Here is a 26699-nt window from a genome sequence, read left to right as displayed (position 1 = left end):
CCAAGTATTATTACATATGAGATCAATAACATCACAACATAATAGGACTAATTAGCCAGCCAACAATTGCTATTAAGAAAACCAGATGAACGATTGAGCATAAACATGATGAAACCCACATTAGGTGCACGTACATTTAAATCAGGATCATTGAGCTATTTGAACCAAAATATAAAGTATATTATATGCACATTAGATGATATCATCACTTTTATAGCAAGTTTTCTATTTGAGTTTGATCATGTTTGTGATTGTTGGTGCTCAATTATTGATCTTTAGTTTGCGTTTCAGAAAGTTGTTTGCTGGCTAATTATTATGTTGACTGTTAATTGTTAGTCTCTCCATTTTGTAGGAAGTAGTTCTATGACTTACGACCTCAAATAATAAAAAACTAAAGTACGTGTGCAGCTAAATTGGAATGGTTTACATACACATAAGCCTACTGTAGTATGTTTTAATGCAGTAAACAGGGTCAGAAGAATACCTTCACAGGCCATCTCAGAAGATGGCTAGAGACTTAATAAAATGAAAACGAAAATAATGATGAGAACAAGTTTGATGTGTCGAGTAAGCATACACGTGGTTAGATAAGCTTGACCCAGACAGAACATGGACCCCGCCAATAAGAATTCATTTTATTGTCTTTGAGTATAAATTACACATACATATCTGTAAAGATGATGAAATTGATTCATATCAATATCAATGAATCGTTTAAAAAACTATACATGTTGGACGATTATTTACCAAAACTTACGATGAAGATATCTGTTAATGGGTCTGGTCTGGTGGTCCTTAATGTACAGCGTCCCCCCACTGGACAATAAGTAAAAAAAGGGCCTGCAGCCTCCCCATACTGACCCGTTCATAAACTCTAAAGAGAAATAGTCAGGTTGGGGGGCTTTCTAAACATGTTTTAATGAATAATTTATGAATGACATGTTTATCGGCCGAAACAATGTTGATATTGTTATTTGTTATACTAAAACAACCATCAAAGCCATCAAAATGTTCATTTCTGTTTATTCTACTTTCTTGAAAAGAAACAAAAGATTCTCTCGCTCATTTATATTTTACGCCTTTGTCATGAAAAAAATAATTCAACATGTAGTGGGTACCGTGTGAAACAAAAGTAGACATCAAACTACAACCGTCCTCTCGCTCGACTCTAAATGTGGAAAAAAAAGAAAACTATAAACAAACGACATGCTCCTGAGATTTTTACATGTTAATACATATCAGCGATAGCAGAAAACTGAAGCATTCACATAGAAACACAAACATCTGTTTGTTTTTGGCGGACCTGAAGTGGTTTTATATGGTTTGATGTGTATCGGTACCGTGTTTTTGGAAACTCTACCCTGTGATTCGAAAGCCACATTTACATATTAAACATCATGTTATTCAGTCACTTCTCGTCTAAATTCTGATTGATTGTTAAAACAGATAAAAGCATTAAACCCAAACATGTCACAGCATCCACAGCTTTGGTGATTCATCCCATTGGTACTCTGTTATTATATTGCTCTGATATTGTATTTACACGGAGAGAAAACCGCTCGGACGCAGAACCCAGCATGCACACGGACACACGCACTCACGAAACAACAACCGGACAACAGTTTGTGCGGCTAGAACAGATCACAACACCAGAGGATTTGCACCAGATCAGCAATCCGAGTCAAGTGAAGCGATGCCAGAGTCCCAATTCTCGCTGATCGTCGGACGGGTGTCGTACGTGTTCTAGTGTCCGTTGGTGTCAGGTGTGCTGGACGACGCAGGTGTGGCCGGTGTGGAAGCTCTGGAGGTGTTGGAGGTTTTCTCCAGGCTGGGGCTGAGGAGCGGGCTGCTCTCCGGGGCTTTGGACAGGATCCGGGTGCTCAAGGCCGACATTGATTTGGGCTGAGTCTGAAGTCCCGGGCTGCAGATGAGGTGATGTCGCTCCCAGTCTTTGTGCTGACAGAAAGAGCCGCAGTAACGCGCCGCGTTGCATCCGCTGCACGTCTCGCTGGCCTTACGACCGCAGTTCCAACAACACTGAGAAGAGAGAGAGAAACCTCGTGAGTTAATGTTCAACGGACAAGCCATCGATTGCTGCAAAAATGTATTTCTCAGACAGGATTTTGTTTTGCTTTCCTATGAAACCATCTAAACATTCTCAACCCTCTTGATCTCATCATTCAGAGATCTCACTTCTACAGGTCAAAAACACTTATAATCTTAAAGGGCTAATGATGTGGAAAATACAGCGTTTTTAAACCTTAAATGGTCTATACACATTGTATTACATCTAAATCAAACAATTATATTTGTCGTAGCCGTGCCAAATGACCCCTTTAATAATGTTTTTTTGTGAAATTAATGTCATGTGTTTTTGTTTATTTTGTAAACTTTTTAGGGAGTTTTATGTAATATTTCAACAAAAATCACCAGGAGACAAAAATCATTTTATTGTTTGTGTGTGTTCACATACCCAGTGCCACAAAAGTTCGTTCAAAAGCCAAGTTCGTTACCACTCCGATAAAGTAAAAACGTTTAAAGTCAAAGTGTAAAAATATATATTTTTCCAGATATTGGGAAGGTTACATCAAGATATTAGCCTTGTTTTCTCAATCCAAAATCAAAATGACGAGTTAATGTTTAGAACAAGAAAACAATCTGCCAATGATGTAAGAAAAATAAACCTGTTTCTCTTTGAGATTAAATGGATATTCTTACTTCGTTTGCAGACATTTTGTCTGGTCTAAAACATAAACTCACCAATTCGTGAATTGATGCTTAAAAATAATTTTCACAGTTTTCATTCAATTGTTTGTGCGAGATAGAAAGAGAATATAAGAAGTAAAAACAATCAATAGTAGAAGTAAATAAAGTGGAGTATGAGCGCTCACCTCGCTGGAGTCCTCCTGCTCATTGATGACCTGTATGGCGTCCTCTGTGGCTTTTCTTTTAGCCTCAGCAAGAGTTTTCTCCATCTTGGCTCTCTCGGTTGTAATCATCTCAAAAGCTTTCTGTTCGGCATCGGCCACGGCCTTTTGGACCTCATCCATCGCCTGCCTCTTCACCTCATTCACAGCTTCTTCTGCGAAGGTCACACGATGGTCACGTAAAGACAAAACTCAAAATCTATACTACAAACGTATTATGCTGTGTGGATTTAAGAAGCAAAATGATGTGAGACTGTGTTGTTGATCTTCTGTGCTATGTCACAGGAGTATTCAAGTGTTTTCATGCGTGAGTAATAAGAAACAGTCAAACTGAGAAACAGGTGTTCGGAGGAGAAAACAGGTTTCCCAGGGTGCATCTGGGTCGCCGCCCTTACCGGCTTTTCTCCAGATCTCATCAGACACGTATCCAGAGCCGGCGCGCAACGGGAGCTCTCGCTGAGAATCTGTGAGAAAAAACAAACAGGTTTTGAGCGAATGATCATATTGCACACGTCGCTGTGAGAGGGACGGTTAAGGAAGCGTGTGAGGAACCGATGGACTGCGTTTGGTTCGAGCGCCGGTCGGCCTTTGGTCACAGATGGCGGTGAGAAACGCGGCCAGAGCTCGGCTTTAAAACAACATTCTCTCGTTCTGTTGGAGTCCGGACACAAATACACGACACCTGCTCGATCAGCTGGCTCTCTCTCTCTCACACACACACATGCATGCACACACTAAATCAACAAACAAACACACATGTATGCTCATATGAGCCCAGACAAAACAAATTGTAAAAATAATGAAATACCCAGCATCCCCACAAGGGGGAGAAAATCCCCCAAACCACATCTCAGACAGTTTTTCATTTTTGCAGCTTGCAAAATTATTTTCAGTTTTTCTGAATTGAATGTTTATAGATGTGTTTAGGTGAAATGATCATTTTTGTGAACGACTACGAATATTTCTCCCAAATTTGAAATAAAACAAAGGTGTTTAAATTGCACTTATTTGAACATAATGAAAACTGGAGAAACAGGTGAATTTTCAGACGTCAAATCAAAACAAGTTTTAAGCAACAAATAAATTGTTGGATTTTTGGATGACTTTACGTCCCTCCTGAGGTTTGACATTATTGAACGCACACTGGTCTGAAACGACCACAATACATCTAGAAAAGATGATTTGAACTCATAATGTCCTCTTCATTCACAGCGTTTGACTCACCGGTGTGTACTGCGTCTGCGGACAGCGGGCTGTGCATCTTATTGAACGCGACGCTCCCCGGTGCGGCTGTGCTCTTGCGGTCATCCTGCGGACCAGAGCGCCTCCGCCAGTAATTGAGCTCCTCACGGTCAGACTCCTGACAGCGTCGCAGGACGCTCACGGACCGACGCGTCTTCTCCACCATGTCCACAATACAGTTTAACACCTGCGAGCAGACACAACTCCTTCAACATCCCTGACACACACGCACCGGGGTAACATTAAGAGGACATCTTTTACAAAAAGAATCCAGCCTTACGTGATCCAAGTGTCTCCATTCCTCAGCCCACTCTCGCTCTGTGAGCCGGTGGTCCACGGGTTCTTCACGATAGCTGCCGTTAGTGCCTGAGAAACAAGACACACGTCAGAACCTCAGGCGTGACGTGAAACACACATCCAGCACACAGGTGGCGATGTTTACCTGGCAGTCGCGTCCTGTCTTTGAGTTCTCTCAGGTCTAGTAAACGGTGCGGTTCTCGATACAGGTGAGGCGTGGTGACGTCATCCAGGGCGTAGTGCTGGAGAGGGGGCGGAGTCGGGTGGATCTGGGCGGGGAGCTGGAGGGGGTGGGCAGGGCTGTGACGGGGGGCGGGGCTAATGGTGCAGATTCGTTTGGCTGGTGGTTCCAGGGCCGCGGGGGGACGATCATGGAAACCGTTTTCTTTCCCTCTGATGAGAAGAAATGATAAACAACGATGAGACAAACTTAATAAAAAGATAAGATGACTATGAAAGCAGGGAAAAGCCATGTACCTGTTGGGGCTGTGGCGTTTGGTGTTCTCGCTGGGCTCCAGCAGTAGTTCGGTGGAGTCGGCAGGTGACGGTGCGGTGGTGCTGAGCAGCAGATGTTCGTGTTGAGAAAGATATTGCGCCGGCGTCTGCTTGGCTGCCCGGGCGCAGTGCAACAGCTCTCTCTGAAGTAACGGCAGGTTAGCCTGAAATACAACATCCAGCATTGAATATAAACATTCACGGTTGAAATTACATTTCGACATCGGGACACGTTGTGAACATATAGATCGTTTCCAAGTGACAACATAGACAAGAGTACTTTTGTGGACGCAGGGAACTTCCGGTAAACATTCGCAAACAATAGAGCGCCTGTATATACTGATAACAATATGATTCCTTTAGACTGCAATAGCGTTAGACTGCAGGAGAATTGAAGAAAACATGGTTCGAGCAAAAGGGAGACCGCAGATAGATGATGTGTTTAAAATCTGCATATCTATAAAAGGTCAAATGTCGTTCACAACCTTATGTGAGAGCCTCTGTAGCGTCCACGTTTACATTCACTTACTCCAATCTCAATTCATACAAATCGCTTTTCTTTCTTTATTTATTTGAAGTCGCTTTGGATTTATAGCATCTGCTAAACGCATAAATGCAAATGTTCATATGGCAAGTCCGTTTAAAAGAAATATTTCTGTTTCTACACATTCTTTAAAGAAGATATATTTACTTAAAAGGTAAAACAAGATTCTTATTGTTGCTGGCAGAGGTTTTGGTTTTGAACAAAACATCACCAAAAAAAAGTATTTCTCTGAAATCCACCGCAAGAAAGAAAAGAATCACAGATAAGATCTCTTTGGACAGTCAGATGAAAATGAACTTCTGCATCTCATATATTTTTCACGTGAGAAGAGGAGCCAGAAATGTCAGAAGTTTCTCTGTCGTCAGAGTTTGAGAAGAGATGTGAACAACGCCTCAAACCGAGGTCAGATTTGTCAAGTCTGTCCATCAAAAGTCAAGACTGAACGGCTTCATTTCACTTCAGGACAAAAGGAAAGTTTTCTCAGTCGGCTTAAACTCAAATCAGAGCTCCTCACATTGTCTGCGTGCTTGTGATATCAGCTTAGATGAGGACAGAGCGGCTTCATTTCTCGCACGAACACTCAAAGCATCTGTTCGGCATCACAACGATCTGTAAATCTCTCAGCCGCAGGAGCATGAAAACAGAAATCATCACAGATTCAGAGGTCGTTTCCTCTGCGTGTGAATCTGATCAAACATGTGAACGTAAATGACATGTAACATATCTAACAGACTGTGTATCGTAAAACCAAACACACGAGGGAACTTGACAGGTTACAGAAAATCATCCTTAAATCCATATTCATGAATCAGTTCATTCGGATCAGAGGCGTGTTTCCATCTTCATGCCATTGTCACTGTGTTCAGATCATTTCTCCTTATGTCTTAAAAAAATGCTTGAAATATTGTGTACGGTTTGTCTGAATCATTACCTGACCAACAGAAATGTTTGTTTGTGTTTCAGGCGTCTTTGATTCGTAGTCGTCATAATGAAGATTCTACGCTTTTTATTTAGCAAAAAATAAAGAGCTTTGAAATATTAGAATTGTTCATATAGTTGACATAGCATTTACTTTTCATCAGTGTCCATTGCATAGAGAAAAACAATGTACTGTCTTGAATTATCCCCTTTTTTAAATATGATGCACGTAAAGCTGCTTTGCAACAATCATGAAAAAAGCCATATAAATACATTGAAGCTGAAATGTATGTCCTCTATTTAGGGTCTTCAAATCCAGTGTTTTTTATTAGACGTTTGGTAGAAAGTTTATCCATGGTCAACTTGACCCGGTCCTCTCACGGACGCTGCCTGTCCCTCACGATCTCTTATACTACAGAATATCCAGACAGCCGTGCAAATCTGTGACCGACTCCACATGCTCCACAGAACCATAAAAGAGCCGCTGTGTTTATAGTCGTGTTTCACACTTCCGACGGCCTGAAAATGTCGAACGTTTCTGAAACCTCGACTGCAGAAACATAAACCTCACAGACGCGCTCGTAAATTACCAACGGAAATATTATCTTTACCAATTCCTTTAACTCTTTCTGTTGTGGTTAAATAGAGAAAACGCACACATGAGACGTCTTTTAATAGGACATCAGTGAGATGAAATGGAAACGGTCTCAAACGTCTCAGATATTTCTCTTGAGAAATGAAGGTTTCCTTAAGTTTGAGAAGAGAGGTCAACGATGTGTTAAACTGAGCTCAATATGAACTCAAACATTTCTCATCACATTTCCTCTAATACAGATGGTTTTAAATCTACTATCTACATTCATTTTACACGGATTCAACATTTACATTCTCATTTGTTTCTGTTTTTAATTCTCCTTAGCAATTTTAGGAGAAACATCTGACTCCATCAAATCGCCTGTGCAATAACATTCTTCTTCTGGAAGTGTGTCTGAGAAGATCTCTGTTCTTTTTATATGATTTCCACGGTTTCAGATGCCCAGAGCGAAGACTGGAGCCTATTAGAAGTGGTGATGAAATCGTATCTGACCCTGTTTACTTTCTGATTTACATTCTTTTGCACAAAATGAAAATATTTGTGTTTCCCTGCCGACAGTGATGATCTGGTGGTGATTTATAGATCATGTACCTTTAAGAAGGGTATGACGAAGGGTCTTAACGGGAAGTTTGTGGCTTCTTGCAGTCTGGAGTGAAACTCTTCGATCGTAACTGTGGAATTCTGTAGAAACAAAAGCGTAATGAATTCACCTCTTATTTGACCGTGTGTAGTGGACGCGTTACGTCTGAGAGACTCACCACCAGAGCGAGCACCAGACTCCGGACGCTCTCTCCGATCTCAGGTGAGATGTCGTTGCCGAACTGCTGCAGCGTGGTGAGGAAGCGCTTCAGTTTGCTCAGCTGTCGAGCGCCACAGGTGGCCGGAAGCTGCTGATTGGCCAGCGATGAGGAAGACGAAGATGACGGTCCATTGCTGTAGCGTTGAGGCGGGGAGGGGACGGCGTTGAGGGTCGGCGGGGAATGATTGATGCCATTGGTCGCTTCGGGAAAGAGGTGAAGAATGTGAAGAAATGACAGAAAGATCCGCATGATCGTAAAATACAACTTTGAAAACAGACGTGCTTTTAATGGAAAGCTAAATAATAGGATTTATAATTTGTATTGTCGTTTTATTAATACTTTGAATTAGATTTTAGTTTTATAATTCCTATTTTAAGTAAATATTAGTTGAATCTTGAAATGTTTTCCTGTGTGCTTCTGTCATTTTAACTGTAGTTTTAGTTTATTTTTAAAAGTTGATTAATCGTAGTGCCGCGATGTAAACTTATTTTATTTTATTACCAAGGCAACACTTCTCATTTTCAATTTTAAGCACAAATTTTTGCGACCAAATCGGGGATTCGAGTCAATTCTTATTTATATGGTTTCCATTCGATCCAATTCCATACCGATTAGTTATCAGTACTTATATAAAGATATTAGTTTTAGTTATTTAAATCTATGTGCTGGTGACTGGAACCCTCCTACCCAGCTGTATTCGTGAAATACACATTCACATTAACAGATCCCACACAATTATGTTTGCAGTTTCTTTTTATTTTTACTTTGCGTAACCAAACATTTTTGTTTCTACTTTTTATTTTAAAAACATGAAACTTGTTTATAAAAATAAAACGGATTTCAACATTCAAACCCGGGCCCATGGATCTCAGCGCCAGTGATGGCGACATCTGCAGGGCGAGAGGCGAGATACAGATATTAACATCCTAGATGAAGATTTTCAGAATCGGTATTTAATCGTTAAATTGATGATCGATTAAAACACAAGAATCAATATTGTTAACCCAGCCCTGTTATGTAATATTCAGTCCAATATTTCATTTAATTTCGACAGAAATCTTTGAATAGTTTTCGTTCAACTCTGGCTTTAGGCCCATGTAAATGATATTAAGTCTCACATTTAAAAGCGTGTACATGTGAGACTCACGTGCTGTTGTGGAGAACACTGCAGGTCTCGGGCCGCTGGGGTTGACTGAAGGCAGGGGGGGCATGACGGACACTGTTGGTCTTGAATGAGTCTTTCCATCCACTGGGGAACCGGGCATGGCAGGAACGTTCTTCTCTACGCTGTCTGAAAACAAGAGACAGATATCCAGTCAGAGATTGACAGCTTACTTATTTGCTCTGATATCGTGAACGTTTTCGTTTTGTTCACTTAAGAGATTTCCATTAAAGTCGAATAAACTTGCGACAGAGGAATCTGTGATCTCATCTAGCCTGACAAAAGCTCACTACCAGAAACAGATAAAGAATGAAAACGCCTGTGATCTCAATCCACTGGAAATCATTTCTTTAGCAGACCCGTCTTGCGTTGCTTATGGTCTTTCCCGACGTTCCCAGAAGCCCAAACGCGAGCGACTGAATCTAGATATTCAGCCAATGTGTTCAACGGGCCTTTCGCATTGATATGCGATCGATGCATTGATATGCAGTTTAAAGAAAGCAAGGCAATCCAATTGAATCCTGAAATCTGCATACATTGTCAAGCGATCCGAACCCGAGTCTTAATCTTAAACCTCAGCTCGACACAGCGATATGAAGAAAACAGGCATGCAAAGCCCATCATCGTCTTCTTTCTGCTGGACACCAGATGTTTTCTACTCTCCTTTAAGAACCGTGGACACCCAACAGCTGAAGTGCAAATGAAGCGGGTTTTGTCCCCGGGAAGAATAGATCATCATTGAGCCCGTCTGAGAATCGGGCCATTTCACGCTCGCTAACTAGCCTTCACAAAAGCCGTCGAGAGCTAAACGCATCGTGAATGGGCCACCGGGCCCAAAAGTCGTAGATCAGAGGCGCTTTTGTTCTAAAAGAGCCGAGCGAGCACTATCGGCCTCATTCTGAGTACATCACACCGCTGAAAATACTTTTACAAAGGCGGCTAATATACCCACACGGATCCAGTTGTCAAAGGTCATGAAACGCTTCTCGGGAGACGACTTTTCATGCGCGGACGGGCGTCTCTCGGTGAAAAGCGTGTTTTGTTTAATGTTTATTCATGGGGAGCTAATGCAGTGAATGTGTTTCTTCTCGAGAGATTACTGCCTATAGGTTTTAAATGGGCCTCTTTACTCAACAATGAAATGCAAGGCGGATTTTAATGGGATTGTTATAGCACCCCATCTAGACGTTTAATTCTAGCCACTAGAAACAGACGTCACACGGAGCGCCTGCGACAGAAGACTGAGTCCAATTTCCACAAATAAATTGACATATATTACAAACGATGTAAGGAATAATGTCCAATAAATGACCAAATAAAATGTTTAAGACCAAATCTTTCCCCCAAAAACAGAACACAAGAAAAAATGACTTTATCCAGTTTTAGCAATTTTTTGCATGGTTAGAAATGAATGATCATAATATCGACAATATTATTGTTATTTGTTCATTTTATGATCATTAAAAATCTCCCCGCTTATAAATTGACCAGATTTTTTATATTCATTTTATATACATTCACATCAGAATCCACGTTTTTTTACGTAACAATTTATAGTCTTGTAAAGAATGTTAAAATGCAAAACGATGGTGCGATTCTTTTCCTAATTTCCTTTTTTCTGTGTAGTTATGGGTCAAATGAACAGCCTGATCTATTTTACGAGGCGGTCAACGCATACGAAGTAAAACGTACAAAAACATTAAAGAATCTCCACCCCAACTGTCATTGGCATGAAAACAGATCGTCCCTAAACGTTGGAAAGATATCGTATATTTATACAAATTAGCCACAATTACGCATAGCCATGTCATTGTGTTGAGTGTTAACAACAAACTTCGAAATAATTGTTTTTATAGTGAGCTACAAACAAACAAAGCACATCAAGACATATTCTTAAAGCACGAAACATCTGCAGTCACAGGTGTGACACACTTTTACAGACACGCACACACAAATCTTGTGGTTTGCTGTAACACCTGAGCCCTGTTCTGGGTCCTTCAGGCGGCCCTTCTTAATGCCTGACTGAAAAATCTTTGTTTTTTTCCCTCCCATGTACACCTGTTTCCTTCCTAGGAGGCAGGAGAAACATGGAGAACAAGCCATTTGGGCTTGTGCCACACCACAGGACGTCCACAAACCCTCTCCGTCCGCCTTCTGTTCTCAAAGATTACTGCCATCATACCTGCGGAGAACTACAGCAAAACCAACATATTCAACCTGTAAAGCCAACACATCCTTTTCCAAATATACAACCATTGTGAATAAACTTTCAGAGACACATGTGTAGCGTCATTAACTGACTTTGGCCGGTGAGGCAGAAAGCGCTCTTGCTCTCCACCTGTGACCATCGCATTTGGGAGACGAGCGCGTCGCATTAAACACACACGCATCTACGGGCGAACACGCAGCTGTGCTACGAATCTGAACAGGTGCGCTGTGCGCTTACAGACCTGAAGAGTACACAAGCCATAATATATCTGTGCAGATCAATATTGATTCGGCCGCAGCTTCCCTAAAGACTGCCACCTGTCACAAAATCATCAGAGAGAGTGTATGCGTTCAGTGTTAAAGCTAAATAAACCTTCAATTGTAGTTTTTTAGCTTTAACGTTAATATTTCCGATCTCGTGAATTTATTCAGTATTATAATAGTAAATATGAAAAAAATAGTTTGATGGTTTCAAAGCGACAACATAAACGTTACTGCGCATGCACACTTATGCAGACTGTCCTTAACTTCCGGTACACATACTATATTGTATATACTGTAGTAAAATTTCTAAATACCATAGTGGCGTTGAACTTTACTATAGTAAATATGTTACTTTACTACAGTACTTTACTACGATTTATCCATTTACTGCATTAAACACAACAGAATACTATAATCTACTATATTATACTGAACTATACTAAAGTTGACTATAGTTAATAATATAGTGCACTACAGTTCTTTCTACGGTTTATCCATTCACTATGGTATACAGAATACAATATTATTACTATACTATAGCATGATTGACAGTGAAATACTATATTTTACAATTATCTAGTATGGTATACAGTTTTTACTATTTAGAATACTATAGTATACTGTATTACATAATTTCTATGATATACAACAATAAACTACGCTACTACGGTTTACTATAGTAACTAATATAGTGAAGTAGAGTATTTGCAACTTCGATTTACTATTGTAGCTAGTACATAATACTATAGTACCCTTTCTCTTATATACTGTATACTACACTTTGCTAATAGTTTACTACAGAATTGTCTATAGTTTATCAATTTACTATAGTATCTAGTACAATAGAAACCTTTCTATAATATACTATAGACTAGTGTACAGTTTACTTTAATACATTGTAATGTTTTTCTATATAAATATCATATGGAAAAACTATTGGGATCAATATTTGTATGTTACCAGAAACACTGATGGAGGTTTTCATGATTTTAAACAGGGTTGATTTGATTGTGACTCCGAGAGTATAACCAAACCCATCTGAATAAAGTTTACACCCCTCAAAACGCTGAGGCACAAAGAATTGATTTAAAAGCACGGCCTGTCTTTGTTTAAAATGATATATGAATTTCCATTTAGAGCGCCTCAATATGGCCAAGCCGAGTGTTTAGAAATCATTTAAAGACTGTGAAACAAAAGCATTGAAAACGGCGACCCGCCTCTGGCCACAAGAGCAGCAAAACAGACCGGCGTGGGGGATGAGAAAGATGCTTAGAGCCACGGACACAAAAGGGTTAAGCTATCACATCATTTTGTGTGTGTGTCCTTCTGTTCCTCCACCATCGCTGATGGGGTGCCAAAGGACAGCTGGATTCTCCAACAGTCAACTGTGGTCCAAACCCACCGAAGAGGAAACAAAATCCTAAATGAGATCTCCTCAATGTCTCAATTAGACCGCGGAGATCAATTGGAGAGCATATTAATATGAATCCTGAAAATGTTTTGTTATTTCCTAACCAAAAGACTTTTCAAAAGGACTCAAAACTGGTTTTCTTTCTGAAGCTTATGACCTCAGTTCTGCTATCCAGGTCATTTCGTTCCTATATTTTATTCAACAATTCTTCTATTTTTTTTAAGGTCGATACTTCTCTACCGAAGTCAAACAAGTCTCCAGTGCTATGAATGAGCAATAAAATCTTCCTTTGAGAGGAAAAATAAAAGGAAAATAAGAGTTTGACATGGAGAGAAAATAAAGGAAGGCAAAACAAAGGCTGCACCTGGTGCCTATCAGTCCAAACACACGCTGACAATACACACACATCTGTTCCTCTCTCACTGCGTGCATGCATGCGCATGTGTGTGTGTGTGTGCAACAGGTCCAAGCCTCCGAGCATGTTGTTGACAAGTAAGCAAATAACATGCTCACGTCCGTTACGGCAGGCCGCCTGCTCCATCATCGTACATGTAAAATACACGACCTGTTCGTGACCCTACGAACATCTGTGTCAGGCATTCCAACTTTATCATGGAGGTCAAGAGGTCAATACAAAGTGCCCTGTTCAGATATTAAAGGGAAACAGGAAGTTATATGAACATAGAAACAACATGCAAATCACGAGAGATATATGTGAAGTGCATTTATTCTGTCTTGAAAATCACCCATATCTAGGGATGTAATTATTCACTTAGCTCATAATGGTTATTGGTTATTGTATGGTTCCAGAAAGAACCTTTAACATTCACAAAAGCATTACGTTGCACAAATGGTTCTTTGTGGTTCTGCAGACTACACAAAAGAAGCGATTGTTTTTAAAACGTTCTTTGGGGAACATCATTATATGTGCGTCCAATCCTAAATCAGTGCTCATCACGAGCATTATCCCCTCATTGAATTGCTGCCCTTATGACCTCTGTGGGACAAATTGATTGGCTAGCTAATCTATCACTCAGCGGCTGCTCCGATTGGCTCGTTTCATGAACACGGAGATCAGACTGTGTCACATGATAAAAGACTGTTGATATGTTAATGGTAAATTATCACACGTCTACCGGAGCTCTCGACACGCACACAGCTGCTCTGATGTGAATTACATCTTCTCTCTTGTTTCTGTCCCGTTTAGGAGACGAAACCATCCGTGTACCGGCTGCATTCATCCCCACCCTTCATACTCATCGTCTACGAAAGGAAACACGCAGTCAAGAATGTTTTTTCCCAAGATTCTGTACCAAAGCCCATGGTTTACCCCGAGCACGATCCATGGTGACTGCGTAGTACTTTTGTTTACGCTCGGATACACATCAGTGATGTTCTCTAAACGGGGGTCATGAGATTAAACGACTCTATCTGGATTGCTTCAGGGCTCTCAGCAAGCAGTTTGGGCCACAATGAGCCGTCAAGGGTCATCGAGCATAAGCCACCCAGTGCTACCACTTCATAGTGTGCTATGATGTCCAACAGGCCCTTATTAGCGGGCCACACAGGAGGTCAGAGGTTCTAGCGGCAAGCCATCGGATGAACGGGGGACAATGGCTTGATTGAACGCTGCCCACACACACATCTCCATCAGACGCAACAGTAAAACGGTTGTTTTAGCGCTAATCGGTCAGATCAATCGACAAGACGACAGTTAGCGTAGCTTTGGCTAATCTAGAACTTCCTGGCTGTGACCTTACACCACAGCTGCTCTATGAATGTGTGTGTGTGTGTGTGTGTGTGTGTGTGTGTGTGTGTGTGTGTGTGTGTGTGTGTGTGTGTGTGTGATACATATGATGGTATAACAGTGATGGTATAAATGGTACTTTTATATTCTTCAGTTTGGGAAACATTGTTGTACCATAATACGAGAACCACATCCAAACACTCATGAAAGTAGTATCCTTAAGTCTTTACAATGGTTAGCTTTAGTTAACTATAGTATATATTATAAATTATAAAGATAATTTGTTCATGTACACCAAATACAGTGAATTGACAACAGTACATCCAAGTATACTTAAGGCATGTTTATCAATATTGAGATCCTGATTATTTAACACGACTACTCACTAACTTCTAAAACAATAAGGAATAATACTTAACTTGGCAAATTCAATTGAAACATAAATGTAAAAAAATATCACAACTGAATACTATAAAAAATTTGACGATTGTGATTAATTGGACCGCCCTAGTAAAAAGATCATCACGATTATTTTGCTCAATATTTTTAGCAAGATTAATAAAAACGAATATTTTGTCAGTTCAGAACTTTGTTTTTTAATTTCACTTCAGCATATCTACTTTACTTTACAGCCAATGAATGTGTTATATTGAACTTCTTCAACTTAGTAATTTACATTTTGTGATCTTCAAAACGAAACCTTGCTTTTTATAAACCATTACTATTGGTCACCCTTTAATGTTTGTGTGGGTTTTGCAAAAAGTATAAAAAATGTATAAATGCAGTGAACAAAATGTGCTTTATTTCCTGTAAAATGGCAGTTTTAAAGATACAAGCTTTGCAATGATTTTCGGACCTTATCGGACGTTTCGTGCTTGCTTGTAAAACATTATTGTCGCAACGATTTTGCTCAGTTAATGGTGGGAAGCATAAATCATTATCACCATTAAAATACGATTAATCGTGCATCCCAAGTATACTTTAATATTTACTATGGTAAGGCTGAAAAACACCACAAAACTATTTTTGTCATGTGAAAGTAGACTGAAACATCAAATAGTACTTTGATTTATACCATGGTATTGACCGTACCGTGGTACTACAGTCATTCTTTTGTAAGGACGTAAATAGACAAAGAATTCAAGCCAACCGCTCAAACTTTGGCTTCAAATGTGCCTTGGAGGTAAAAAGGCACAGAAAAGCAAACATGAGATCTGGCTCGGTGATGTCAGTGTGATGTTGTGCAGTTGTGTTCTCTGGTGTGTGTCTGTCAGATCTTGGCTGTAGATTGTGTTAAGGTGACGATGAGCAGATCTGCAGAAACGCACAACACTGCACACGAGTCTCAGAACTCATTTCGACCCAGAAAAAACTAAAGTGAGATATCGTGCACATTTCAATTCTTCCAAACAAATCAAGCGTCGCTATTCATATTCATATTCATTTTACAGCCGTGTGCTCTTATCAACGAATGTCTTAAGGGCGCAGTGGAGAAACAAAAACAGTTTGACACTTATAGGAAAAAACAAAGACATTTTTTGCACACACAAACTACAATTGTCATTCTCAGTGGTTTCATGTGCAACATCACACATCTCTCCTCCATCTGGCATCTCATCAGCCCTACATTCAGTCCTGAAGCGTCTGCCACGTGTTACCAGCGTTCACACACCTCTTCATGATCATTTTATAGATAACGGCCAAATATTATAAGCAGAGCGAAGAGATCACACTTTATAACCCTTAACTGCGTAAATAAATATAAAGCTCAACAAACCGCACATGCAATACCATATTTTCCCCTATACTATAGTAAACACATCGTTTCACAACACAAACGCAATCTGCAGATGAAAATGCGCCGGTGTAAATGCACAAGATTTGTTTACAAACATAAAGAAACATCAAAACAAATCTAGTGGAAACTGAATCAACGGATTCACAAACACAGAGCCGAAAGAATACACGTGAAGCTCACCTCCTCTCGGTGACGGTACACTCTCACTCCTGTCTTATTCCAAACAATGTAAATCACTTTCTCTTCTCTTCTCTCTCTCTCTCATATGTGAGGCATGTGTCTTAAACTCTCCCACATATGCGAGCGCTGAGGTTGAATCCTTCCTCCTGCCAGACACAGATGGATTCCAGATGGTTTCAGGGATTTAGAAAGTCGTCCACGCCTCCCTCTCTCTCTCTTTCACAGTCTGCTGCATATCAATAGTCTCTCTCTCTCTCTCTCTCTCTCTCTCTCTTTCTGTTTGTGCCGTCTGAAGGGCTGATGTCACTCCCCGGGTCACGCCCACCCGGTGGCTTCTGGCCAATCACCCGACGAGCTATTGAAGGCATTGAGGGAGGGAAGGCCGGTCATTAACATAACTAACTGCTCTGGCACTCAACGGCTAAACAAAGTACAAGCCGATTGATGGCAGGAGTGGGATAGTTACCCATAATAACACTTTACTCTCAGAAGTAAAGACACGACTGAAATCGAAATGGCTGCTAATGCTTAAATGCATGCGATGAAGTTGCATGACTCACAGATGTTGCGCTGTCATAGCTCAGGAAACTAAGAGATCTTATTTTTGCAAACTTTGTCTTAAGGCTAAACCACACTTCAAGACATTTGCTCAGATTATCAGTCTGGACCTGTTGAAGAAAGTCGGCAGATTTGATCAGTTAGTGTGTTTCTATCTGAAACTTTCAAAGTCTTGTAGTGTATGATGTCTAGGTTAAAAAAAATCTGTTCCGATATTAAAAGTGTTGTAGCGTATTCATTTCCAGCCATTAGATGTTTCTCGCCTGTGGTAAGTAAAGTAAATCGCGGATAAGATCTATTTAAAATCTCAATGATTAGGCGAGACATCAACGAGGGGAAATGGAGAGCAAATAGAAAGCTTTGCTTTGGTCTCATGTGCGTCTCAGATATTTCTCCTGAGGAAAAGGGATCTCAGTCAAGTCTCTGTCATTAGAATTTGATAAGAGATGTCAATGATGTGTCAAACTGAGCTCAGATTTGTGTAATCTTCAAAAAATAGTCAATATGATTGAAGATCTCAATATGAACTAAAAAAGTCAAATTTACTCAAATCCAGATTTTTGACCTCTACGACCGACATTACCATAACAATTATCTAAGAGATTACATGCCATCTCTCTCTCTCTCTTTCTCTCTCTTCTTACTTTATCATAAACAAACATAACCTAGCAGACCCTATCAGAATAATAGATAATAAATTCACAGACATGTCTGTCGGTTTGTAAAACTTGTCTCCATTCCATACATTGGCAGATCATTTTATTTGACACATTATTCAGTTGTTTTATATACCAGCGTTACATCATAACATCACGTATCATCATGTAAGCTAAGAGGTGCTTGTTGACGGCGTGTCCCATCATCACAAATCTCACACGTGTGGAAGGATCAGTGATGTAAATGCGAAGTGTGCAAACGCTGCAGTCCGCTCCGCATCCAACAGAGAGCATGAATGTTAACACCCGCCCGCCTTTATTTGCATTTAAATACAATCTATAAAACCTTAACAAAAACAGCTTCAAGACGCATGTGAAAGGAGTCCATGACACCAAAGACGAAGACAGAAGACCTTATGCGTGTGTGGGACTATATACATTTACACTTATGCATTTGGCAGACGCTTTTATCCAAAGGGACTTAGTTGCAATATTGCCAAAGCTTTACACATTAAACAAGTTTTGATAAGAAATATAAAAGTAAAGGGATGTTATTTTCACCCTCAGACCTGCAGAACACAAAAGATGTTTTGAAGGAACGTCAACACTAGTGTTGGTTGACTTCCACCGGTTGATCACAAAACCCCTTTTCTCAAAATATCTTCTTTTGTCTTCAACAGAAAAAAAAGAAAGTCACGCAGGTTTTGAAGAAATTTTGGCCGGATTATTCCCCCAAACAAACAAACTACTGGAAACAACCGCAGGTCGAGTCTCGCTTGAACTTACACGAGTAGAGCGTTTTGCTATTTCGTGTCGCTGTCAATTTTGCTATGTCACAGCGATTACAAATGCGATTCTATTGGAATCGATAAGATCCTACAAATCCATCTGTAAGATGTTTCGACCATCTGTTGATGTATTGCATCGGGGCGGCAGATGTGCACACACACACACACACACACACACGCACACACACACACACACACACACACACATGAAACTGCTGCTCCAAATCCACATCCAATCTGCTCCACACCAAAATCTCTTTCCAACCTCTCTCTCTCTCTGTTTGTAGTGGCATTCCTCGGGCCGGCTCTCGGCTCCAGCGTGTCTGGCCTGCTGCACGCCTGGGAGCCATTAGTTTAAGTAAAAGCCGACACACTCTCACACACACATGAACTCAACAGACACAGCGGGATTCTGCGTGAAATAGCGTGTGTGTGAGTTTGCTTAGTTTAAGTTTGGGCCAATAAAATCTCAGTGTGGAACAGCACTTTTACACGACATGGCGTCTAAGTAATAACACAGTGCTTGAGATTCTGAAGAACGAAGCGAAATGACTTGAGATGAACAAAATGACCCCAAAAAAGTGTTTTGTCACGTTAGGTAAGGTTTGGTACACCCCAATACTGGCATGTTCGTCTGCATGTGCTGTGTGTGTGTTTGTACACGCCAGTCTGTACTTACAATTTATGAGAGCTGGGTCACAAGCTCTCTTGGCTACTACAACCCTAAAGTTTCCACAAGAGGAGCCAAAAGGTGAGACGACACACAGACAGGCTTAATTATCTATAGTATAAAATTACCCATATATATATTTGTTTCCTGACTCTTGAGATCTCTTCTGAAACTAATGGAGACATTTGTTAGATTTCCGGCTATTTTTCTCATGAGAAATATCCGAGACTTAAGCAAAAGTTCCCATTTGTTGTCCTTTCACTTCCATTGTTTTTAGAAACGTAAGCTCACGATGCGATTCAAGATACCGTTCTCAAAGTTTATTTTTACAAAATGAGTTGAAACAAATTAGAAATCAACAATATGCCATTTTATTATTTCTCAAATGCTGCACATTTCTTCATAAAATGAAAATATATTTGATATCAAATAACAAAACTAAACTGCAATTTTAAAACCAATTCCGCATCAAATAAAAAATGAATAATACAAAAGTATCTTTAATATAAACAAACTAAGACACAGCCCCTGCTGTTCAAAACACGTTTTGCGATTCAAATAACATCTCAACCGGCTTGAATCGTCACATATCATAATCGCTTTTTAAACGGCTCGCGCTGAATCGTTACATCGCTAATTGTTGCCTACCAAAAATAAATGAGATTAAGATTTTCCTGTTTTACGAGTCTGCACTTTTTCAAAAAGAATGACTCGTGGAGATCCAGCAGTCTCTGTCTTATCTGAGCATCTCTTTCAAATTGACAAGAAAATGGAGGGCCGGGATTTACTGCGGCTTTCACAAGAGACGAAATGATGAAAGTGAGACAGAGAGAAACACACACCGCTCCATACCAAAGAGGTCAAATCCAAAACCAGGTCTGAAGTGTAAACAGCCTCAGACTATATTTAAACCGTCTGTTGGTTCACAGACGCATTTCATTAACAAATAACTCATATACAACGCCTCCTAAATTTTCAAGTCTCACTTAAAAATGTCTGAATGTCAATATATCAAACGTCCATTCATATTTTGTCACCTTATGCCGTGACGTTCAGTCATTTTATTTTGTGGCTTTAGTGTGTAAATGCTTTATGGGCCGCTGTACAGTATTATGTGGATGCTGCGGTAGGTGACTTTTAATGAATGATCTGAAAGTAAACCTTTGATCCGAGTTATCTGTTCTTTCTGAATGAATCGGATCCGGAGTTTGATGCTGATATCCTTGCGGGATGAAAGCACAGGAAAGATAACACGCCTGTAATGGGAATATTTTCCACACAAAAAACAGACAGGACAATGTAAGCACTTAGAATGACACAAAGAGCTCTGTCTGGCATTCACGTGAAGGACCTGCGCTGGACCAAATCTTATACACAACACGAGCTACAAAGATAAAAAAGAAAGTGATTTCTTGTGCACTGCACACTACAGTACACATCATATACTGAATATTCTAAAAACACTGAATGAAAAAACTTAAAGAAGAAGTATATCATTACCAAAAAACATGTATTGAAAGGTGTTATTAGCATAAACTGCTTTTAAACCACAAAATAAGCTATTGTTCTGTTGGTCTGCTTTTACGTACATTTAAAAAATATACTTTTTTCCCATCAAGTAAACTAGGCATAGTTTGTCATTTATAAGTATATTTACACTAGTATACCTGAAGTTTTTTGATTGAGTAGTCTTACATAATGTCTCAACGTTTATACTGTAGCAATATAATACAAACAATATTTAAATACAAAGTATGATGTTCAGTTAATAAAGACGTTTTTAAAAACGTAAGCGTAAACTTAAACAGTAGTTTATACTTCGTTTATACTTAGTTGCAGACAGTACACAAAATATTAAATATTTTCAGACTAGTTTTGTAACACTTTAAGCGTACTTAAAAGTATACTCATACACGTACACTAATAAGTGTGTTAGCATTAAAATAGTAAGTATGCTACTAGCACGATGACATTATCATTTACTATCAAGGACTTTACTTATGTATACTGCACTTCAAGTACACTTCCTTTGGTTAGGGTATGATGGCTATAGTCGGTATCAATATGAAAACAGAAGGGAAAGCTTGTTTTGGCCAACGTCTGTTGCTTGTCCTCATCTCTCGCTCTCTTTCACCACACCTGTGTTTTATTCTGAATTCTCAGTCCATTTTTGGATGGCCTCAAGGCAAGAGACCAGCTGTGTTATTGGCGCGCGCACACACACACACACACACACCTGTGTTTGCAGGTGGTTGTGCTGCTATATGAGATAACACCTGGAGAGGGGGAGAGAGAGCCAGAGAGATCAAACCCACGGGGCTTTTTACTCCGTAAACCAAGGACGTAATTATAGTTGAGTAGATAAGAGAGCGAAAGGAGATATCGCTTGTGTGTGTGTGTGTGTGTGTGTGTAGGTATGCTTGCCCTGAGGTTGGATTGCAGGATCTGTCCTGGCTTGTCAAGACCTCAGATTCCCACAATCCCTTTGGCATGTTTCTAGTGTTGGGACGTCTGAGGCAACGTTAGGAATGGAGCGCTTAGTATGAGAGAGTGTGCATTATTTAACACTTGATGACATCATAACATCACACTTGTAAATGAATAAAAATATCGTTCTTGTATTCAAATGGCCTAATATCTCAAAGTCCGATGTACAGTAATAGTGATTCAAGATGTTTAAAATCATGTCACACTACGGACGGAAAGTCAAGTTGAGCCCGTTGCATTGTGGGATACAGTATTTTGTTCTCATGAAACGCAAACACTGAATTCAATGGAAGATGAGGAAGGTCATATTCGGTTCATGGGAGAGATATAAAAGCCCACGAAACAACCAAAACAGACAGAAATAAAGAATCTCATTCATTCATCCGTTCATTCATGAGCATGACTGCCAACTCTACATGAGAAAACTGTACTGGGTCATTCAGTGGCGACAGACGTTCTGTTTAATATGACTGGAGGGTCTGAAGCATGAGAAACACACACGCATCAGGTCTCGATGTCAACGCTCTGGTGAGGTTCTCACAGTCGCTCAAGGAGATTCTCATCCTCTTTTTTTTAATAGTTCATCGACACTGACAGCGACAAAACAGCTGGATTTCCCATCAAACATACAGAGAGAGAGAGAATCGGAAAGAGGGAGAGAACTGTATGACATGATATAATTTGTATATGTGAATCTCATTATTTTACCAAAAATATACTAATATTATTTTGTAAATATTTTGATGATGAAAAGGATATTGCAAAAAAGGAAGCTTGATTAAAACTTCTCTCATTATGGCAATGACAGAGATATATATTTTAATTATACAATTTTACTTAATGTAATTTATTATTATCCCCAAAAATGGAGGATCATGTGATTTCAAACAATGTAAAATGTGACGATGAAAAATAAACTTTCATGGAATCTTCCTGCAAAAATATACTCACAGTTACATCAAAGAAAGTTTAATGGGTATTAAAAAGAATACTAAACCAAACGTCAAGACTGATAATATACTAGACGATGTTCTTTTGAAAACAAAGAAATGCAAAAAAAAGATTTGTGCGAGAAATTAGTTAAGGCTTGTGTTTAGGAGACAGAAAACCATTTTGGGGGTCAGAATAAAAACAATACAAGTCCCCTCAAAGATACCAATACAAACCTGCTGTGTGTGTATGTGAGGGGATTGTGGGGGTCTTTAAAAGTTTGACGGTGTGATAAGCCTCTTTCACAAGCTTTTAAACTCTCCTCCCTCTGATAGACTCCATGACTGGCGTCTTTGTCTGTCTTTATTCTCTCGCCGTTGGAGAAATCAGCAGAACGTTTAGAGCCAATCAGACGTGCTGAATTAAACCCACCAATCACACACGCAAGAGAAGAACTCCAAACTCCAAACATCAGGAAGCTTCTGTTCATTAATCTCTTGTTTCCAAAGCATCTTTAGAGCTGATAACCATCAGCCATTATGAACAAACTCACCAACAACCGAACAAAGACATCACGCATCAACGCTCCAGGGGTCTTCGACCCTGCGGGCGGGCACGTCTGCCAATAGAAATCGACTGGGAAAATATGAAAACAAGGCAACGTTCTCAAAAAAATTTGCTTGATATGTTTCCGATAATACCGCTAACTAGACCTGAGGGCTACAGCCGTGTGATTTTTACACCGCTAAAAAATAACACATGAATTTGGAATAACACGGGAGTGAGCGCCATGGCAGAAGTTTCATTTTGGAGTGTCCAAACAGAGCCAAAACCCATCGGGTTAACTCAAAGCAAATTTTCATGATGGTAGCCAGCCATCGGCATATAAGGAAATCTGGAGCGGACTTCTCTAAACAAGGGTCAGAGACCCGACTCCGGGAGGTCCGGTCTCATAATAATCCTCGTCTCCAGCAAACTGACATTCTGCGGGTGAGGGTTGGGTTCGCTCTGGAGCCTCGACATCTGGATTCCATCTTCCCCGGCCTGTCCGCACAGCGGTGAGCGACGAGAAACATCTGGCGGAGCTGATGACAATTACCACGTTGTGTTTGCCTTCGTAGAAAATCCATCCAACACACATGCACACAAACTCAGGAACATGCAGCCCGCTGAGCAGCTAAACAGCAAAACGGGGTCAATCACACACACATTTAAATCATATTAAACAGTCTGTATTTGAACTTTTAGTGCACAGAGATGAATAAAATCTAGTGTGAGGACGCTGTATCTACCGCATGGGCACCATTCGCTTTATTATGACTGCGACTCATGTTGTTTGGTTAGTTGTTAATAGGACACAGATCTCCACAGCTTTAAGGGGAGAACGGTGGAGCCGAAGCGGGTCGTGACTGCTCTGACCCGGAGCTCACTTAAACACTAACAGCTGCTAAAACCAGAGAGGAGATCCATACTTTATTCGCCACTCGTACTCTCTCTTTCTGACGTGCACAAACTCTCCCACGCGACCCAAACGGCGTGTTGCCAGCGCTGGAGACCCCAGCGGCGAGAGCCAAGACCAATTAAAGCGCTAATTCAAACCTGAAGGGCCCTTTTGTCCTTTTTTCAAGCCAGAGGATAGCAATCTAACCACCCCCAACGCCAACACACACAAAAACATCCAATCCTTCGAGAAGCTCAGCCAAAACTGAAGGGGAAATTTTGTCTGACATCCAAAAGCCACAGAGTGGCAAAAGGCTGATGAACCAGGCATTTAAATTGACAGGTTTATGGGCAAAAGCATGATTTTAGCCTGACGCCACCAACAAAAAAAAAATATGCCATCCTGTTTCTACAGTATTGGTCAAATGAGGAAACAATTTTTAAATAAATGAATCAATAAAAGTATTTATCAGTAAGTATGCTTTTTATCAGTGTGTTTTATGTACACAAGACAGCAATGAAAACTGCACAAAACAGCAAAGTACATTTTCTATCAATCATAATAATTGTATTATTAAACGTTTTTATGTAGGTATATGAAGATGATTGTATGGCTACAAACAAAGACAAGTGATGAAACTACATGGCCTGTGACGCCCTCTAGTGGATCACAAACGATTACCACGTCACTGTAAGAACATGTTAACATGCCAGATAAATCACTAAAACTGTGTGGCTTTGAAACTGTTTATAGGTTGTGGTTAGCATATTAAAATAAATATTATTTGCAAATAATGAAATAAAATTATTTGTTTTTTTTTAAATCAGTTTTCGAAAAAAAGTCCGTGTCAGAGCTGCGCTCAAAACTTAAAGAGACAGTTAACCTTTAATTGAAATCGCCATTAAAATATTTTATTCTATGTAACGATTAATCTAGGGCTGCTCGATTATGACAGAAATCATAATCGCGATTATTTTGGCCAATATTGAGAACCCGATTATTTAACACGGTTACTCATCAACCTTTAAAACAATATAGAAAATAATGAACTGAAAAAGAATGTAAAGAAATAGCACAAGGCGTGCGCTGTGGATTCATACCACAAGAAAGGACCGTTTACCTCGATTATTTTGTTTTCGTAATTGATGAATGCCCAAATTGACCATTACGATTAATTTTCGATTAATTGCACAGGCTGTGATTGTGCTGCAGTTGGAATTAACTAAATAACAAACAATGTTTACGAGCTGAAGGTAGAAAAATATATACAAATGTTTTCATTCCGTTATTATATCACAGTTTATATTTTTTACAAAATGTCAAACTCTGGTTTGTCACCTAATGCGATGATATGGATTTCAAGGGAAGGTTAAGACGTTTCTCCTTCTCAGTTGTTCTTTCCTTCTTTTCATTCCGTTATTATATCACAGTTACTTTGCCTTCCAGTGGTGTCCCACATCGTCTCACGCAAACGTTTACCTGGCTGTCTCACATTTGGTTTAATGGGTGGTACACAACTGCACACTGACACACTTCTCGTCTCATCTTCTTCGGTATAAAACTCCCAAAGAATAGTCAAATCCTCCCGTGAGACAAAAAAGAGCCTGATGACAGATGCGATTATAAGTATTGTCATAAAATATACTACATTGCTACCTGATGGTAATGTAGTTCTTTGCCATACTATAGCATTTATCGTTTCATTGCTAAACAAAAAAATGGATGTCATGAATAACAAATCACAAAAATGATTGTAATAATGCCGGTGGTGTCCGATTAAGTCATGATACTCAAATTAATCTACCTTAATAATACTATAGCATTTATCGTTTCATTGTTAAACAATAAAAATGGATGTCATGAATTATGGCTAACGTTACAACAAATCACAAAAATTATTGTAATAATATCGGTGATGGTGTCCGATTAAGTCATGATACTCAAATTAATCTACCTTATTAATAGTAGCCTATTAGCACATGCAAAACACGTTAACAACACTGAGGTATACATGTATATAATCATGAATATAATATATCCTGTATAGAATCATAACAAACGGACGCGACTCGAGAAAGATTCAATCGTTTGAATAGATTCATTATCGGTGCGCGATTCCGACTAAACGATTTCGTCGGTTCGCTTACATACTCACGCGCTTGCGCCGTTTCCTCACATATAATATCAAAGATGAAATGGTGATTTTAAAACGCAGAAAAGCAAACAAACGCCAGACTATTCCAGAAAAAAAACAGAAAAAAGCCTCAGAAACGAAGAAGATTGAACTCAACACCTGAGGTGCGTCGTAGCCGCTGCAGCCTCCAGGTAAAGACATTGATCAATAGGAAAAGTGGTTTATAAGGAATGTTAAATACGTACAATTACAAATATGAGATTCACGTGCATTTCAGGACACTTCAGCTGGTAAATTCAATGTTTATCAACTGATTCTTTTTCAGTATTGAGATTGTGTAAGACTCGCGCACTTACATTGAGAAGATGCTGCAATCCCGACCATTGTCTCGAGCTGCTCCTGCTTCCTCTTCACTTTCCTATTACATCCACTGACTGACTCAGTCGC

At 39.7% G+C, this 26699-nt stretch overlaps 1 protein-coding gene across 2 annotated transcripts; it reads right to left on the bottom strand.

Moving 5' to 3' along the window:
- On the bottom strand, nt 1-26699 carry cbfa2t2 (CBFA2/RUNX1 partner transcriptional co-repressor 2). Of its 2 annotated transcripts, none has more exons than XM_079460513.1 (11): nt 26609-26699; nt 8966-9109; nt 7777-8018; nt 7610-7699; nt 4944-5125; nt 4612-4859; nt 4450-4535; nt 4152-4356; nt 3323-3391; nt 2892-3082; nt 1-2037 (listed from the first exon to the last, which is right to left on the bottom strand). In XM_079460513.1, exons 1-11 carry the CDS (start codon nt 26634-26636, stop codon nt 1744-1746), a joined length of 1779 nt encoding a protein of 592 aa, XP_079316639.1. In that variant the 5' UTR covers nt 26637-26699; the 3' UTR covers nt 1-1743. The 2 variants fall into 2 exon arrangements, with proteins under 2 accessions (XP_079316639.1, XP_079316640.1); XM_079460514.1 differs by lacking the exon at nt 26609-26699 and adding an exon at nt 16589-16921.

The sequence above is a fragment of the Barbatula barbatula genome (genome assembly GCF_947034865.1).
Source record: "Barbatula barbatula genome assembly, chromosome: 7".
Lineage (NCBI taxonomy): Eukaryota > Metazoa > Chordata > Actinopteri > Cypriniformes > Nemacheilidae > Barbatula > Barbatula barbatula.
Note: the sequence above shows the minus strand (reverse complement) of the source record. Positions and strands in the feature narration are given on the sequence as shown.

Coding starts and splice junctions, on each gene's coding strand:
- cbfa2t2 (XM_079460513.1), bottom strand. CDS start 26,636: ATGGTCGGGATTGCAGCATCTTCTCAAT. Junction 8,019..8,965: donor AGTGTTCTCCACAACAGCAC/GTGAGTCTCACA, acceptor TCTTTCCCGAAG/CGACCAATGGCATCAATCAT. Junction 5,126..7,609: donor TCGTCATACCCTTCTTAAAG/GTACATGATCTA, acceptor GTTGTATTTCAG/GCTAACCTGCCGTTACTTCA.